Source organism: Ixodes scapularis, unplaced genomic scaffold (assembly GCF_016920785.2).
Source record: "Ixodes scapularis isolate PalLabHiFi unplaced genomic scaffold, ASM1692078v2 PGA_scaffold5__190_contigs__length_132052651, whole genome shotgun sequence".
NCBI classification, from domain to species: Eukaryota; Metazoa; Arthropoda; class Arachnida; order Ixodida; family Ixodidae; genus Ixodes; species Ixodes scapularis.
In genome coordinates, this window is record NW_024609880.1 from 82,677,853 (window position 1) to 82,694,939 (window position 17,087).

General features: G+C 44.6%; 1 protein-coding gene across 1 annotated transcript; it reads left to right on the forward strand.

Moving 5' to 3' along the window:
• The first annotated feature begins 11,404 nt into the window (after nt 1-11,404).
• On the forward strand, nt 11,405-13,870 carry LOC115330130. Its single transcript, XM_029991823.2, has one exon. The coding sequence runs from the start codon at nt 11,405-11,407 to the stop codon at nt 13,868-13,870; it is 2,466 nt and encodes an 821-aa protein (XP_029847683.2).
• Nucleotides 13,871-17,087: the final 3,217 nt, after the last annotated feature.

Genomic DNA, 17,087 nt, shown 5'->3' on the forward strand with positions numbered 1-17,087 from the left:
TGGCAACTGACTTCATCCTCTTAGAATTTATTGGAGTGGATCTGGGTATGATTATGTCTAGCCCAACAATACTGCTAGGAGCACCTTCAAAACCTTCAGAAAGGGGTAGAGGAAGTTTGAATCATAATTTCCGTATTGCGATGAGAGCTGCTCATACTGAGAATTGATGTGAGCCAATGTCGGCCATCCTTCTGCCTGAAATATCTATGTGTCAGCCACCCCCTATCAGAAAAAGTTTTAGCTGAGCGCTTTTTACGGGCCGCTCCGCTCAGCCACTGAGCAGGAAAGTAACCAGGCACGCACGTAACGCTCAGTCGGCAGAGGTCATCGGGGTGCAGGAGTTGTCTGCTCCATCGGCATCTGCGCTCCGACTGGTCGTTGCTGACTGAGCGTTGTGAGCATGCAGGTGCTTTCCTTTTGAGTGGAGCGGGTCGTAACAATGCTCAGATAAAACTATCTAATGTCTATGTCGCAGCCTCAACAGCCAAACGAGCAGTTTTCTTCCTCGCTTGCACAATAGACCAAAATTGCACTGCATACTGCTTTAGAGGCTTGTTGGCATGTTTCACACTTACTCTCTGCAGACAGCTAGGACTGTCGGTAAGCGAGGAAAAAAAAAAGTGTGAACACATATCATGCACGCCAAAAGAAAACATCAATGGAACTACACGAGACTGCATTAAAGTTGCCAATTGGGCGCGTTTTATACCGCACAGCCACTGTGTGTGCTCAAGTAAACTAGCTCTACATATACCGCTCAGCACACCACAGCTAGGCTGAATCACATAAGTGTCGCACTTGCCGAGCTTGAAGTACAGTCGTGATCTCTACGAGTGTGAACAAGCGATCGTCGACTGCTCAGTACTGGGAGCATCATGCACCAGCGGACTTGCTCTCCTTTTAAAATGCCTTGCGAACCAAGCATGGTAAATCATCTGATAAGGAGAGAACGTCACCACGGACAGCACTGAGCAGTTGATAATCGCCTGCTTACCTTCATATGTATCAAGTCTCTACCTGGCCGAAGTAGGCAGTATGTGTGCAGCAGAAACGGCTGTACTGAAATCTCAAAAGGATGAAAGATCAGAACAGGCTTGGTAAGCTTTCACATTGCAAGTATGCCCATGCGAATTTCACTTTCTAAAACATAAACACGCATTTCAAATTGTCATTTAGGACAAGCTGCTATTACACAGCTGTATATATAAGGCAGCTTACCATCAACAACCTTTGCAGACTGCCATGGACCTGATCCTCGGGTCGGCTGGTGATGCAGGAACGAATTGGCCTAGTCGATGCTAGCTTCCGTTCGGCAAGGGCTGCACTGAGTACAAAGGTGAAAAAAGTGTTGTAGATAATGTGAAACAAACAAAAGCAATCCTAGCATCCACAATTCGCTAGAGGCACTGAAAACAAAAATCAGAGGTTGGGTCAATTATGTTAATGCAATATACTTCGGACACATACCATGACTGCAGGTAAGATATTTGCTGCCTTCAATCTAGATCTGCTTGAAACTTTACAAGCCAAATAACAAATATTTTATAAGCTGAAATATATTTCGATGGAACTACAAAATCTGAAGACTATCTCTGCAAATATGGTGCTATCTAGTACATTAGGGATGAGTACAATTGGATTACAGCATCCCCCTTACAAAGATTGAAGCAAAACAAGTATAGAGTCTGCCGTGCCACTACAGTAAAACCTCGTTAATTTGGATCTCATGGGACCGGCAAAAATGTCTGAATTATCCGAAGGTCGAAATATCGAAAGAACAAAGAAAGCTGCGCGAAAACGTTTCCTTTATTTTGAGAAGAAATCTGTTATTACCGCCTGCTTTCTGGACGACACTTGGGCGGAGACGGCAACTTTCCTTAGCGCGGTCGAGTGCTCCACCGCACTCGCACTGTCGGAGCTACGCATCCCGTGCCCTGACAATGTAGTACAGCAAGGCCTCTTCTAGTTTCGGGTGCACCACCTTCCAAGGCCGCTTTCTTTTCGTGTTGAACTTCTCGCTCTCGAAAGCCTGTAGGATATCGGCCACAATTTTTACGTATGTAGCCAAAGTGCTTCTCTTGACGTCGCAACCTTCCATCACTTGTCGAGAGACGCCGCCCTCCAAGGCCCTCAGTATTTCCACTTTCGTCGCTAAATTCTTAGCCTAGTACAGCTGCAACGGAAAACGAGTAGCAAAACTGACCAGTAATCGGAGCGGCGAAATCGCGACAGCTGGCGCTATTTTCCCCGAGCGCCGATAGCGAGAGTGCCAGTCACGTTGCATTTTTCAATGCAGGGGTGGCCAGCGAAAAATTGAGGGATAGGATAGTTGTTAAAATGGCGGGCTTTAGGATCCCCGCGTTGAGGCATAAAACGTGACTGTCACTCTTGCTATTGGCACGCTCGGGAACAATAGCCCCGCGTGTCGCGATTTTGCCATTCCGGTCGTCGGTCACCTGTGCTACCCTTTTTCCGTTGCAGCAATGCTTCTGCTGCTTCCATGCCAGGAGAGTAACGCGCTGAAGCACGGCGATCCAGAGCAAAACTGGTGCGAAACACGGAGAACCGAAAGAGCGAAGAACCATGGGAAAACCGGAAAAACCACGTGCGCACTTCGGGTGGATAGCGGTCATACCCTTTGGAACAGACGGCAGCTAGCACCACCTGCCGAATTTGTCCGAATTAACCATAGTGCGCCGCGTTCCCTCCGAATTAATGAGCGTTTGCTGCCATTGACTAATACATATGTTTGACGGGACCGGATTGACAGTTCAAATTATCCGAATTAGCGGGGGTTGAATTAACGAGGTTTTACTGTACAACAGAAACGACTCTACTGTGATCTCGTGGAGATCAGAGTTCGGAACAGGCATGAAGGATTTGGCACGAGAAATATGCCAATGTCATTATTCATTTTTGCAACATTAAAATTACTCTGAGAATGCGACCAGCTGCAGGGTGCATTCACGCAAATCTTGCGAGTGCTGAATTGTAGGCACAGTGCCCTGGTTGTGTTCATGTGCGATATATGACCAAATACCATAGAGACCAATACTGCAAACCTCTCCGAAAACCAATGGGTGCGGTGGCGAACGGCGTGAGCGGCGCTGTTCACCTCTCTTGCCGTCCATTTGTGTTTGCGTGTTGCCACTTCCAATGGGAAGGCTGCAGCCATTATTGGGAACATTAAACAAACAAATAAAAATACAAACACAACACACACAGCAATACTGGCAGCAAGTTGAGACGCACTTCTGTTGTAAACTCAGCATTCCGCTTACGAATGGGATGCGCAATTCCCCTAGAGTGTTTCATTCCACGTGAGTGGCATCGGAATTGCTAAAGGCCAGTCCATAAACACAGTCTGCGTTAAAAACAATCCTATCAGCAATAAGTTGCTATTATATTGCTCGATATATAGAGCACCTTACCATGAACAGCCTTGGCAGTCTTCCATCAAGCCTGGCCTTCAGCAGAGGAAGCTGTCATTCTGTGTCGCCTCAGGACACTCACATCAGGATGGTGAAAGTGAATGCCAACTTCTACTTGGTAAGGACTGCAGCAAGTATAAAGATGAAAACACAGATTAGAATATACGATAAAAAATATCATGGACCAACTTGAAAAAAGTGCACAAAAAGACAAGGACAAAAGGACAGGAACACAGAGGACGCAGACTGGTGCACACTCACAACTTGATCTATTGAGCATAAAAGAAAAAAGAAAAAGAATCAGAGAAATCAGAAAGGCTGTGTTCGGAGAACGTGAGCTTCAGAAACCGGGGCGTGAGCAAAAGATGTCAGGTAGATTGTTTTACAGACACTTTGGAATTAACAACAGCCTTTCCATGTAATAAGGTGGTGAGTTCATTCTGATTGAACATCCTGAAAAATAACAGACAAAAAACAAGGAATAAAGGAGAGGAATACATACACTACATACGAGTGTAGACTCCAAACTCACAAATTGGAGAAGAAAAAAAATAAAGAATGCGGAACGAGCTTTAGCAAAAGTTCGAACAGGTCCAAGTGGAATGTGCTGACTCCCACCCATATGCATAAGACTGTAAACACGATTTTCTTGGCAGCTCAGGTAACAGACGGATGTGCGAACACATTGGTGGCCCATACTATGAATAATAAAGGCCTAAAATAATTCCCTTCTATGTTTTTCACAGTATCTGCTAATTATTCACGTTTTCTCTAAAAGCCTCGTCCCACTAGAGTGACAAACCCAGATTTTTGTCCGACGACACCACAAAGTTCCGTGTCGCCGATGCTGTCCCACTGCAACGGCCAACACCCGCGACAATTGCTGACAAACCATCGACGACGGACGAGTTCTTGTCTGTTGTTGGACTTGAAGCGCAGCAAGCAGTCCCACCGAGGAACATCTGTCGGATACAAACTTATCCTCCTCGCCCGCTTGTGCCCTCTGTTGCCTCTCTTTCCACCCTTCCACCCTTCCTCCCGTGGCTTGCTCCACCGCTCGACCTTCAGAGAAGCCCTTGGTGGCCTCTCCCCGTTCCCGCAGTTCCAGTCCCTCGATTGCTCATAGTGGTCGCGGGCGCGGCTTGCTTGCTGGCGCTGGGCAGTCATGTTGCGAAAGGCTTGTCTGTGGCTGGTTTTGCTCGCAAAAACTTTGTGCGCGATTTGGTGCTTCAAGACGCCGAGGTCTACGCCCCTAAATCAGGATGGATACACCCATGTTCGAGGACTGACCAAAGACCGCTCACCACGAAGTAGGACACGACGTTCCGCGGCAAGCCATTCCGGCAGACGAGACTTGTCATCACGTTCTGTGATGATCGGGATGCCGTATTGTCCCCCATAAAACGCCTGCCCTCGATCATTCGGATATGAAGTTTTAAACATCCTCAAAATCAGGGTGAAATTCCTTGGTGCTAACTTAGAATTCCTCGAACGACCCCCCCAAAAAAAAGGAATGATTCGGGTATTCTAGTTCAGAAAAAGTTTGGTGTCAATTGTCACGACTGTTTGTGGAAAGTCGCCAACGGCAAATGAAGAGAAGCGGAAGCTTTAATCAAGAAACAAAGTAATTGTCTCCACTTTCACCGTGTTTGTCGGCGCATTTAATGCCCAAAGAGCAAAATATGAAAACCGCATCGCCAGACTGTTTATCTGTGTATTTTGAAGTGTTTTGTTGACAACTCCAATCCCACTAGGAAAGAAGTTTCCTCGTCCCCGTGTCCTGCGTCGTGTCCGCCAGGTGGGACAGCGTGTGTCGTGTGTCGCTCGTCGTGTGTCGCTGTCTGTCGCTCTAGTGGGACGAGGCTATAAGGATGACACATGAGCAGTGTAAATAGTGCGTAAGTAGGTGACAATTCATCGTAGACTTTAGAGAGAGATTAAGCTGTCTTTATGTATTGGCCATCAATCTGTTGCCTTAACAGACAAGGAAATTATGGTTTTAAAATCTGCTCTTGCTAATGGGTGAATCGGCGCATTCCACTTGGGCCTGTGCTTGAGCTCCTTCCGCATTCTTTATTTTTTCCTTCTCTGTTTATGCGAGTCGAGAGTCTGCGCTTGCGTATGGTTTACACGTAACTCTGCTTGTCTCCTTGCCTTTTGTGGTGAACTGTTTTTCAAGCTGTTCAATTAGTAAAGCTCACCACCTTACTACAATCATGCAACAACTAAAAACAATTACAACCTACACCATTCGCTCAAGGCAGTACCAAACGAAAAAATACAGGGATTGGGTGAGGCATGTCTAACACTATATACTTACACTGAACTAAATATACCTCTCATAAACTGGCGAGACACTACCTTAATCCAGGACATGCTTGTAAATTTCCCCAGAAGCGGCATCAAAAAATTATTTCGTGGGCACAAAGTTTTGCGATCAGGAGCGGTATGCTATGCAAATCACCATGGGATGAATTCATCGCGGCACCAATTTTTGACAATTCTTTTCTGATAACGAGTCACGAAAATAAAGCCGTTTGCAGACGACTGCGCGGCGGAGGCTACGGACTTGCTCGATCCTCCTCTGCCTTTTGCCTGGCTCAGTTCTCCGGACGCAAATACGCACACGGAATCCACCCGTAGTGTCTAACCTAGAGCTTAGACGATGGAGGGGCACCGCGCTAAGTTGAGTGCTTTATTTTTTTTTTTTTTTTTTTGGGGGGGGGGGGCATTGCGCTCTTCCAATCATCCTAGTTTACCAGTGAAGAATACGGTGGAGGGAGGCAATCAAACTTCCCCCCCTCCCACTCCCCTTTCCGCCTCCACCCGCCCTGGCCGGCTGGCCGCCCGCACGCCCGCCGCCGCCGCCGCCGCCGTCCCCCCCCCCCCCCCCCCCCCATCTCCCAAAAAGTTCCGCCGCTATTGATGGACCTGGACCGAGTACACAGCCTATTTGTGAACGAAGCAAAACAGCCTCGCATAGCACCATTCGCGCACAATTAGTAATACTGGTAAAAGCAAGCGATCTAGACAATAACAAGCATTTTGAACGGAAAAAAGAATAATCTAGCCCTAACGGACAAAGAAAGGAACTTACTTTGAAACGACCGTGCCATGATCTTGGCTGTTGAGCAGATTCGACGTAGTTCCACGGCTCACAGTCGCTTCCTTCGTTTTCGGACACATTTGAAACTAAGTTGAACTCCACGCATCACGACTAATCGGTAAATTGACCTCAAGACAGAGACGTGAAACCATAGAGTTATTACAATGTACGCTAGAGGTTCAAGTGGCGCTAGTGTGCTGACGCAAATTGAAGCAGACAGCAACCAGTCGAAAATTGACTTCCGGTAATGCATTTCTATGGGAAAAAGTGAGTGCATTTTCTCCTTGCGCTCCATCATAAGAACAAATATCCTAAATAATTCGTACGCACTAAGTAGCTTGGAACATTTCTCTGTCAGGCCGACGAAAGAATTGGTCAGTTACGGCGTTTTTCTTTCAAATTCATCGCATTGAAAACGGTGCTAGAACGGCTTCGTACGTGTATTTATGTGCACTGTCGGACACACTTAGCGCGAACACGACGTCGGCGCTTTTCAGCATGAGGGATATACGTGCCAAACGACCGAAAAACATCTGGAAATTAAGGGAGACGGCAAGAACTACGCCGTAACACTGGATCAGTAACTACCCGTGCATGTACGATCAAAATTAATTGAAGGCCACGTAATCTATTCCGACTTTAAATAAGTAAGCACCACTTTACTCTTCGTGCTCTGAGCGAAGATGTTCGTTCTATGTTCAAAATATCACCCGCAACCTTGAAATCTTTGAGAACAAGTGCCCAATAAAAGCTGCCCGGCAAAGAATGCGAAGAGACACCTTTCATAGCCCACGGACTTTATTCTCAACGTTTTGAATGTTTTCATCCGCTCATGCACGACGGGGTCATTTTCATATAGTGACAGGACTGGCATATTATCAATATATAAGCGTCTCCGGAATGCTGGCGAGCCTTGAACACACTCTATATTTTTTTCGATTGTAATTTTTGCTTTGAATCGTTGCTCGTTTTTACACACCTGCTGCGAAACACAAGTTTGGGACTGAAATGTAGCGAAGTCAAACATCGTTCACTGACGAAGAAAAATGCGCTAACTAAAGCAAATACACTTTTACAGTGTTAATCAAGGTACACACTATTCGGTACGACCCAAATAACCAAAGTGTTCTATGTTATTTTGCGTCGAAGAGACAAAATGCACGCGCGTTTTCCCATAGGAATGCACGGGAGGACCGCAAAAGTAGACTGGTTGCTGTCTGCTTCAATTTGCGTCACGGAAGTCGCATAGACACTAGCGCCAGTTGAACCTCTAGCGTACATTGTAATAACTCTATGCGTGAAACACACACGGCCAACACGTCCGGCAAAAAAAGGCTGCGGATTGGATTGGATCGCGTTCGTTGGCTATTATGGATGTCTAACGACTTTACGGAATCTATGTGCGCGTATTGGCGCGTATCTTCAACACGCTTGCAATAAAACGATCAGCAAAGCGCATTAAAAAACTATTAAAAGACACAGTAATAATAAATCATGGAGTATGCAAAAATTGCCACAATATTAGAAATACGTCTTGAACACGTAACAAAAATTTACATACGAAACTAACCGTACAATGTATTCAAACGAACTCAGCAGATATATAAACTACTAAAAACAACACGTTTCCGATTTGGCGATTTGGTCTTGGTGGTTAACGCGCGATGCGGGTGATCGTGTGGTCGGTGGTTCGAATCCCGGAAGCGCGAAGTTTTTTATTGTTTTTTTTTTTACTACGTTTTTTATTTCTTTTTAATATTTTTTTTATGTTTTTTGCAGTTGCCGGCCCCTTACTTTAGGGTAAAAATCACGCAAAATCTGGAAATAAGAAGTGCGAGCCCAAATTTAAATTGATGCAATGCACAAGCCGTGGCCCTCTTGTTTTGCCGGGATAATTCGCTCCCTCCGTGCTAATTTCTGGGTCAGTGTAGTAGGCAAACAACGCAAGTCCTTTCAACGAAGTAAAGAAGGTAATAATAATGGGAATATTGAGAGCAAAATGAGAAAATGAGTAAGTGGTCAAACTGCCACAGTGATGCAGCCGAAGTTTGTCTGAAGGTGGTCAACTTTACCCACTGTTAAAACAGAAATACCGCTATTTTAAGACAGTTATTTAGCTGAGCTCACAGCGCGGTACGTATTAAGCACAGCTCTTATTTTTCTGACTTACGGAAAGTAGTACTTAATTTTCTTCTGGTACAACAGTGATATTTCCCTCGCCTGCCGCCTGATTTTACTTATCAAGGTTGCGCTCCGCAGTTTTACTTTTTTATTAGGCCTAGACATGTTTTTATTCCTGAGATCCAAGAACAGTGCGGATAATTAAACTAGCTTTCAGAGACGGCATCGTTCGGTATTAGAACATTTATGTTTCGCAGCGTCAAGGGGTCACATTCACGACCCGGCAGTGTAAACATCCACAACGCCTTTATCGTGTTAAAAAAAAAAAAATGTTTCTATATTTGTTTTTTTGTTTTTGGTGCGGTATGTCGTATATAACATAAGCTACCGGGGGACAGATCGTCTGGCTATGTCAATATTTGAAATATTTCTGTTAGATGATCGTAACTACCACAGAAAACAGCCGATTCTTGACTGAAATAGCATATTTTCACACTCAATTAAAATCACCAATAACACGATCTCAGGAGAGTTGTGTACCTCTCGTAGCGTCATAAGCAATACACACATCTCTTTCTTGTCCAGATTCTGCAATGCAATGCAAATTATAGTTTTTGTAACTCAAAGCGCGTGCTCAATCATGCCACGTGTTTGTTAATTGTGGTTGTTGCTCTTCATTCGGATTCTCCGCTATACCGTTTTTATTTTAATTTTCTTATCAGAGCCAAATACGTGCGTATACCACCGACCTTAAGTATAGTGCATCAAATTAAACTAGCTTCCTGAAAAGGTATCGTTCGGCGTTGTGTAATTTATTCTTCATGGCGTTGGTGGTCAGATTCTCGAATCCTGAACTGCAAATGTTCCTCGCCGCATTGTTTTTTTCTCGCGTTTTCGCAATAAAACATGTCAGCCTTGCCATGCTGGGATCAAATACACCAGCGTCGGCAGTTATTTGCGAAGGATTGATCTATGCGAATATTTCCACTCGCTATTCATGAATTGCCACAGTTCGTCAGAATCTGAATGACTTGACTACATAGTAAAAACGGCAAAAAAAAAAAAAAAGATAAAACGATGTCGGTTAGTAAACGGAACTTCCATGGCGGGGCTCGCCAGCCTAAACAGCAAAGCGCCGATGCCGGCCAGTCACTGAACTTCCGTGTAAATACTGGCCATCAGAGACAGCAAAGCGCCGATGCCGGCCAGTTACTGAACTTCCATGTAAATACTGGCCATCAAAGACAGCAAAATACCAATGCCGGCCAGTTACTGGAACCTCCATGGAAAGACTGGCCAGCAAAGACAGCAAAAACCCGATGCCGGCCAGTCACTGTAACTTCTTCGGCTGAACTGGCCAGTGAGCAAGACGAAACCCCGACGCCGGCCGGGGCCGGTAGCTCACCGGCGCCAATGGCCGGGCGCCGCCATCCTGTTACCGGGACCGGCCGGCGTAGTCCCGATACCGGCGGACGCGGTGTGCTACCTGGGCGAACGACCTATGAATGGTAAACTGCAGTTTTTAGAGCTTATGATTCACAATGAAAAAGGGCTATGTTGGGATTATGGAAAAGAAAACGCAAAACCGCTGCTATCAAAAAACAGTTGCCATTCAAAAACAGTCAAAGCAGGTATTGTCAGGTCTTTAATCACAAATGCAATGGACAGATCATGTACTCATTTCTTGGCTGAATCAGTGAAAAGGCAGTGGAGAAGGCTAAACAGTGCTGGTTATCAGGATGAATTCGTAGGGAAACAGTTATCCGTAAAATTCGCAGACAAATGTAGAGCAGAACCAAAGCAAAGGCCAAAACATAGAACTACTGTAATTCCGTACTATCACAAAATTTCTCACAACTTGAAGGCTTGTGCAAAAAAGTTCGATGTTGATCTGGTTTTTAGTTCCGACTATAAATTGAGTAAGCTCACGCCCTTCCACAAGAGTGTAAGGGAATGCACAAAAATGCATCGAGAAAAGTCTATTCCGTGTGATAATGGAGTGGTATACGAAATTCCCCTAGAATGTGGTTTTAAGTATGTGGGTCAAACGTCGAGGTGTATAAATGATAGATTGACTGAACACAAAAGAAATGTAAAAAACAACGCGACTGATTCGGAAATAGCGAAACATGTTCAAGAATGTAATAATTGTATACCACGCTGGTCCGAAACAGAAATAATACACAGGGAAGTAAACGACATCAAAAGGGTTGTAAAGGAAACAATAAGAATGAAATCAATGGGCAACTGCATTAGTCAAGTGTCGTTACAGCTTAGCAGCAGTGCAAAAACCTTCTTGCGGATTTGAGAGTTTTGTTAAGTGGTTGTTGATTGTGAAAGGGTGTAAGTGGTTTCCTCTTTTGTGTCTTTGGTTTGGATCAGGTGGATTAGTATCTTTTGTTGCCGGGTTGTTTTGGGATTGTGGGCCGGGGAGGAGAGGAGGAGGGTGTGCTATGTACGCGAAGGTCGATCGTCTTCCGGGAGAGAGGAGATAGGTTGTGTTGGTGAGGGGGCTTTGTAGGATTGTCAAGGTCGTTTGATTATTGTGGTGGAAAGAGATGAGTTCTTTGTTATCTTTTGGCTTTGGAGGTCGCGAAGGTTCTGTAGTGAAGATTGTGGAGTGTATATAACAGGCTGACCAAATAAACTTGTCTTTAGCTGTGTTAGAGACGTATCCTCGACTGTTCCTTTTTCTTCTACTTTGAAACTTCCTCATTTCCTGCCTCAGTCTCAGGCTAACATCAGAATGGTTAATTTTCACCAGCTCGCCTGCGCACTCACTACGATATCATTGATTATACCTGAAGCAGGCTTGGTCCCCTTCTCATGTACAACCGCATCATCAACGACACCGACCGCCTGGATTTCTCAAGCAGTAGAAGTACTGGACCGACTGGGACGTCGACTGGCGGAGCTGGAGGCCGAGGTTGCATATTTCGGCATCTGCCTCCGAAAAAGGTTCGTGGACCCAGCTGCATTCAAACATCTGTCAGCGTCGGGGGGCCATTGGAGCGGCAAGAAGAGGATCCTCAAGGCGTACAGAGAAGCCTCAAGTCACCGGATCAAAGAAATACGCAGCGCTTCCGAAACACTTTGGGAGCTCCTGGTGGGAGGTGATTTCAAGCGGCACAGGGACTACATCATTTGGAACAGCATCAGGCGGACAGTTTTCAACCGTATGTGGTATGTCAAACGAAGGCATGTTCTGGATAGCATTAAGATGAAATCTCAGGAGGGAAGGGATAGAGACTCACGGGTTTTTAGTTTTTTCAATCGGATGTGTGGAGGTTCTGTTATCAATCCGGGTGGCGTAATGTTATCAAGGAAAACGCAAGCAGTGTTGGAAAACGGACCGAAGTTTTGTATTGATGTAAAACCGTCAAGGGTGGATGTATTTTCTTCTATACAGTCGGTTGCAAGAATAGTCAGGCATGAGGAAAGAGCGGCGTTTATTGAACAGGCTGTTGGCAGAATGGAAAACGTAATGGGCATTGGATACCCAAATGAGAAAAGGGATTTTCGTGTCGTCAGTTCGGTTAGAAAAGAGTTAGAGGATCGGTCATTACAATTGCTACAAACGGATAAATCCGGTAGATTCGCGGTTCTTTCAAAATCGTCATTTCAAACGAAAACGGGTGAAGCGATGGAATCCTTGTTTCAAGAATGGGGTGGAAACATCGGAAAGTTAAAGAAAAATATAGTTTCAATTTTAGAGGAAGACGAATTTAAGGACGTAGCAAAGACCATGGTAAATCTGTCGAAATCAGCGTTGAGCGTAAAGTTCTTCATTAAGGATCATAAACCGGAGATGCCACTTAGAGTGGTGATCAATGAGAATGGCACTTGGCAGAAGGTAGTTTCCGTGTTTCTTCAAAAAGGTTTAAATCATGCAATTCTAGATAAGTCTTTGTCACTGAGAAATTCGAGTGAGTTGATCACGGTACTCGAAGGTCATCATGGAAAGGAAGGAGATATGTTGTCAATGAACATCAAGGATCTTTATTACTCATTAGAGAAGAGTCGTCTGTTGGAAAGGGTAAAAGGGGTGCTTGAAATGAATTTGGTAAGGTTCCAATCGCGGTCAGGCATATCGGTGGACAGTTTTCTTGCCGTTCTTGATTATTACTTGCAGTCAACAATAGTAGAGTATCAAGGAAAAAAGTATTTACAGAAAGAGGGAGTATGCATTGGGTCGAGTGTAGCACCGGCGTTAGCGGAAATTTACCTAAATTCTTTGGATTGCATTGTATCTGATAAGTTGCAAGAACTGACGTCCGAATCCTGTTTTGTGAAAAGATATGTCGATGACATTTTGATCTGTTCTTTTCGGGAGGGATTGTCTGACACTCTGGAAGCATTGATCAGATCGGCTGCCCCGGAACTGAGGTTTACAGTCGAACGACCCATGAATGGTAAACTGCAGTTTTTAGAGCTTATGATTCACAATGAAAAAGGGCTATGTTGGGAATATGGAAAAGAAAACGCAAAACCGCTGCTATCAAAAAACAGTTGCCATTCAAAAACAGTCAAAGCAGGTATTGTCAGGTCTTTAATCACAAATGCAATGGACAGATCATGTACTCATTTCTTGGCTGAATCAGTGAAAAGGCAGTGGAGAAGGCTAAACAGTGCTGGTTATCAGGATGCATTCGTAGGGAAACAGTTATCCGTAAAATTCGCAGACAAATGTAGAGCAGAACCAAAGCAAAGGCCAAAACATAGAACTGCTGTAATTCCGTACTATCACAAAATTTCTCACAACTTGAAGGCTTGTGCAAAAAAGTTCGATGTTGATCTGGTTTTTAGTTCCGACTATAAATTGAGTAAGCTCACGCCCTTCCACAAGAGTGTAAGGGAATGCACAAAAATGCATCGAGAAAAGTCTATTCCGTGTGATAATGGAGTGGTATACGAAATTCCCCTAGAATGTGGTTTTAAGTATGTGGGTCAAACGTCGAGGTGTATAAATAATAGATTGAATGAACACAAAAGAAATGTAAAAAACAACGCGACTGATTCGGAAATAGCGAAACATGTTCAAGAATGTAATAATTGTATACCACGCTGGTCCGAAACAGAAATAATACACAGGGAAGTAAACGACATCAAAAGGGTTGTAAAGGAAACAATAAGAATGAAATCAATGGGCAACTGCATTAGTCAAGTGTCGTTACAGCTTAGCAGCAGTGCAAAAACCTTCTTGCGGATTTGAGAGTTTTGTTAAGTGGTTGTTGATTGTGAAAGGGTGTAAGTGGTTTCCTCCTTTGTGTCTTTGGTTTGGATCAGGTGGATTAGTATCTTTTGTTGCCGGGTTGTTTTGGGATTGTGGGCCGGGGAGGAGAGGAGGAGGGTGTGCTATGTACGCGAAGGTCGATCGTCTTCCGGGAGAGAGGAGATAGGTTGTGTTGGTGAGGGGGCTTTGTAGGATTGTCAAGGTCGTTTGATTATTGTGGTGGAAAGAGATGAGTTCTTTGTTATCTTTTGGCTTTGGAGGACGCGAAGGTTCTGTGGTGAAGATTGTGGAGTGTATATAACAGGGTGACCAAATAAACTTGTCTTTAGCTGTGTTAGAGACGTATCCTCGACTGTTCCTTTTTCTTCTAGTTTGAAACTTCCTCTTTTCCTGCCTCAGTCTCAGGCTAACATCAGAATGGTTCTAATTTTGTTATTTCCTCATCCAGGTCACGTATGAATCCCAACTCCAAGTAAGGCTGGGGGCTCAATTTGGCACCCGGCGCCCACGGAAGCCAAATGAAGGTCAAAGTATGTAAAAATACCTAAAAAAACAACAGAATGTGGACTAAATAATTTAGGTCACAATCGGTAGCGTAGTCCCACGTCCAAATGCGTACCTTTCTTTTTATTTTTTTTTTTTTTTGCGGGTGATGACGTAATTTGTCATTACAAAGAATCACACTTGAGCGCGATATCAACCTTATTGTGGTAGGGCTTTCATTGTGTGTTTTTATGTTTAATGTACCGCTCAACGGCACCGCGTGGAGTTTCCTGATTAAACCCCTCTTAATAACATTTTGTCTCTCGTAAAACAGGGAATGGTGGGACGCGGTAAAATACCTTCACCGCTTTTGGCATCCAGTGAAGTTCACATCTAGCAACACGGAACGTCAGCGAGCTGGGTATAAGTGTAATTTGTACCGGGCTTAATGTGCAGAACATCTGGCAAGGGAGACCCCATTCGAAGCGACAACACGTCGCCATTAGAGAATGTTTTTGAATTTCCACGGGAACGACTGGGCCGAGTGCCTTGTGTTCACTGGCACAGAAACGCCTGACACGTGCGTAAATCTCAGGCGCAAGGAACACTTCCATACATTCCCCGGGGCTTTTTACTCCCGGAACAAACCCGCACGGCGTCGTTTTGTCGTACATTTATGCGCTAGTTTCGCGGGCTATTTATTGAGGCAAAGGCTCCTCGCAGACTCAGAGAGCGGTGTCACTTTTCATTTCTGGGAGCTCCGTAACTCAGCGCTCGAGACAGCGTACGAGTCTTTTTAGCGCACTTGGGAAGTCTGTTAATGCTTGCATCGTCTTATTTCCAAAAAGACATTTTTTAATACTCAAATTATGTTTTTTCCAAAATTAAAGGTAGTACCTTTTTTTAGAGGCGTGATGTATTTCTGACAGAAGAAGAAGCAAGGAGTCATTTCCTTAAACAGGCTACAGTAAACTTGTTATTGTTTCAGTTACCTCGTTCGCTGATTATTCGCAGTGTGCTATAGGTTACACCTAAAGGAAAACTGCAATGAAAAAAAAAATGTTTGTATTAAGGAGCATAGATGGGCCACTTACTTTGTTCGTAATTTTTTCCACGAAAATAGAAAGACATATTTGGTGCATCATGTTCGCCTTTAGATGCAATTTAGGTGGAGATCACGGCCCGCTCTACGCCCATGATATTTCAACACCGGCTATCGTCGTCTGCCATGCCCGTAAGACGTGAACATGAACGCTGCCCTTCGGCGTCCGTTTTTGCCTTTGTCCGTCTGATATTCCGCCCCCGTCAAAAGATGTTTTAAACGCTTGCGAGACTCGACCATGAAAGCGGCGTTCTATCGTTCCGGTATGCGCAAGCGACGGTCCAATACAATCATCTTCCAGCCTCTGTCGATGCGCGGCAAAAAACAGCCCGGAGCAAACAAAAAAAAAAAAAAAATATGCAGTCATTTTAACTTTTGTGGTCCTGTTCTTATTTTCGCATAAAATCTGTGAACAAGGTGAACAGAGCGTCATGACGTACAATTAAAACGTGAGCTAAAATGATTCGCCTTGGCAGGCCAGTTGTACTGCAAAACTGGAGAGCCACTTGCCTTTCGAAGCAGAATGACGGGAACATACTGGACTAACTTGATACGAGACGAACGCCCGATTGACTTCAGCCAAATGGCTTGCCAATTGTCACTTGTGTAGATATATTCACGGTATTTAAACCATGGTCGCAAATCACAACGGTTGTAGAATTCACTGAGCAGCGAGGTCGCTTTTACGGCAACCGACATCTTCATTCAACATCAACACGCGCCAAAAAAAAAATAATCAAGCCCGATCAATCAAAATGGCTTATGCGAGACCCTAGTCTTAGGCCAGGCCCGCTACGAAAGCAAGCAAACGCACAGAGCTTCAAAAGGCGCGTACTAGATACTGATATGTTATTTTTAAAAAATTCGAGACTGCAGGTAACGACACACACACTCAACGGTCTCGAAAACCTCCGTGAACTTCAGCTGTGTTTGAGGCTTTTGAGTGTGTGCGTCGTTACCTATATCCTCGGTTTGTTTTAATCATTTCTAATGTACACCAGCTCATTTGCACCTTTACATTTATTTATTTGATACCGCTGTTTTATCAAAACTATATCGGTTGATACGACATTCCTCTAAACACCTTTTTTGAACTCAAAACGACACGTACTCATAAAAAGTAACGAGCTCGACGAGCTATGTTTGTTCAGCACATAACGTTATTATAATGTTCGCTAGAGATTCAATTGGCTCGAGTGCTCTCCGGCAAATTGAAACAGACAGCAACCAGTCAGAAAATGACTTCCGGTATTGCATTTCTTTAAGAAAAAGCTAGTGCGTTTTCTCCCTGCGCTTGATTGTAAGAGAAAATTTCACGAACAATTCGTACGCACTATACTCCGCGACAACTTTTCTTGGCAATGCAGTGGAAGGTACAGGCCCGCGTCCCCTCTGCCATTTTGAGTGTGCGCGGGCTCTCCTCCTCTCCCTGGAAATGGGGGAGGAGGAGAACTTGCGTACACTCAAAATGGGAGACGGAACGCGGGCCTGTACCTTCCACTGCATTGCCAAGAAAAATTGTCGCGGAGTATAGATAGATTGGAACATTTCTCTATCACGCAGGCGAAATAATTGGTAAGTTACGGCGTTTTTTTTTTATATTCGTTGCAT

Bases quoted from the DNA above. Each gene is read 5' to 3' on its own strand.
- LOC115330130 (XM_029991823.2), top strand. From the start codon at position 11,405: ATGGTTAATTTTCACCAGCTCGCCTGCGCACTCACTACGATATCATTG.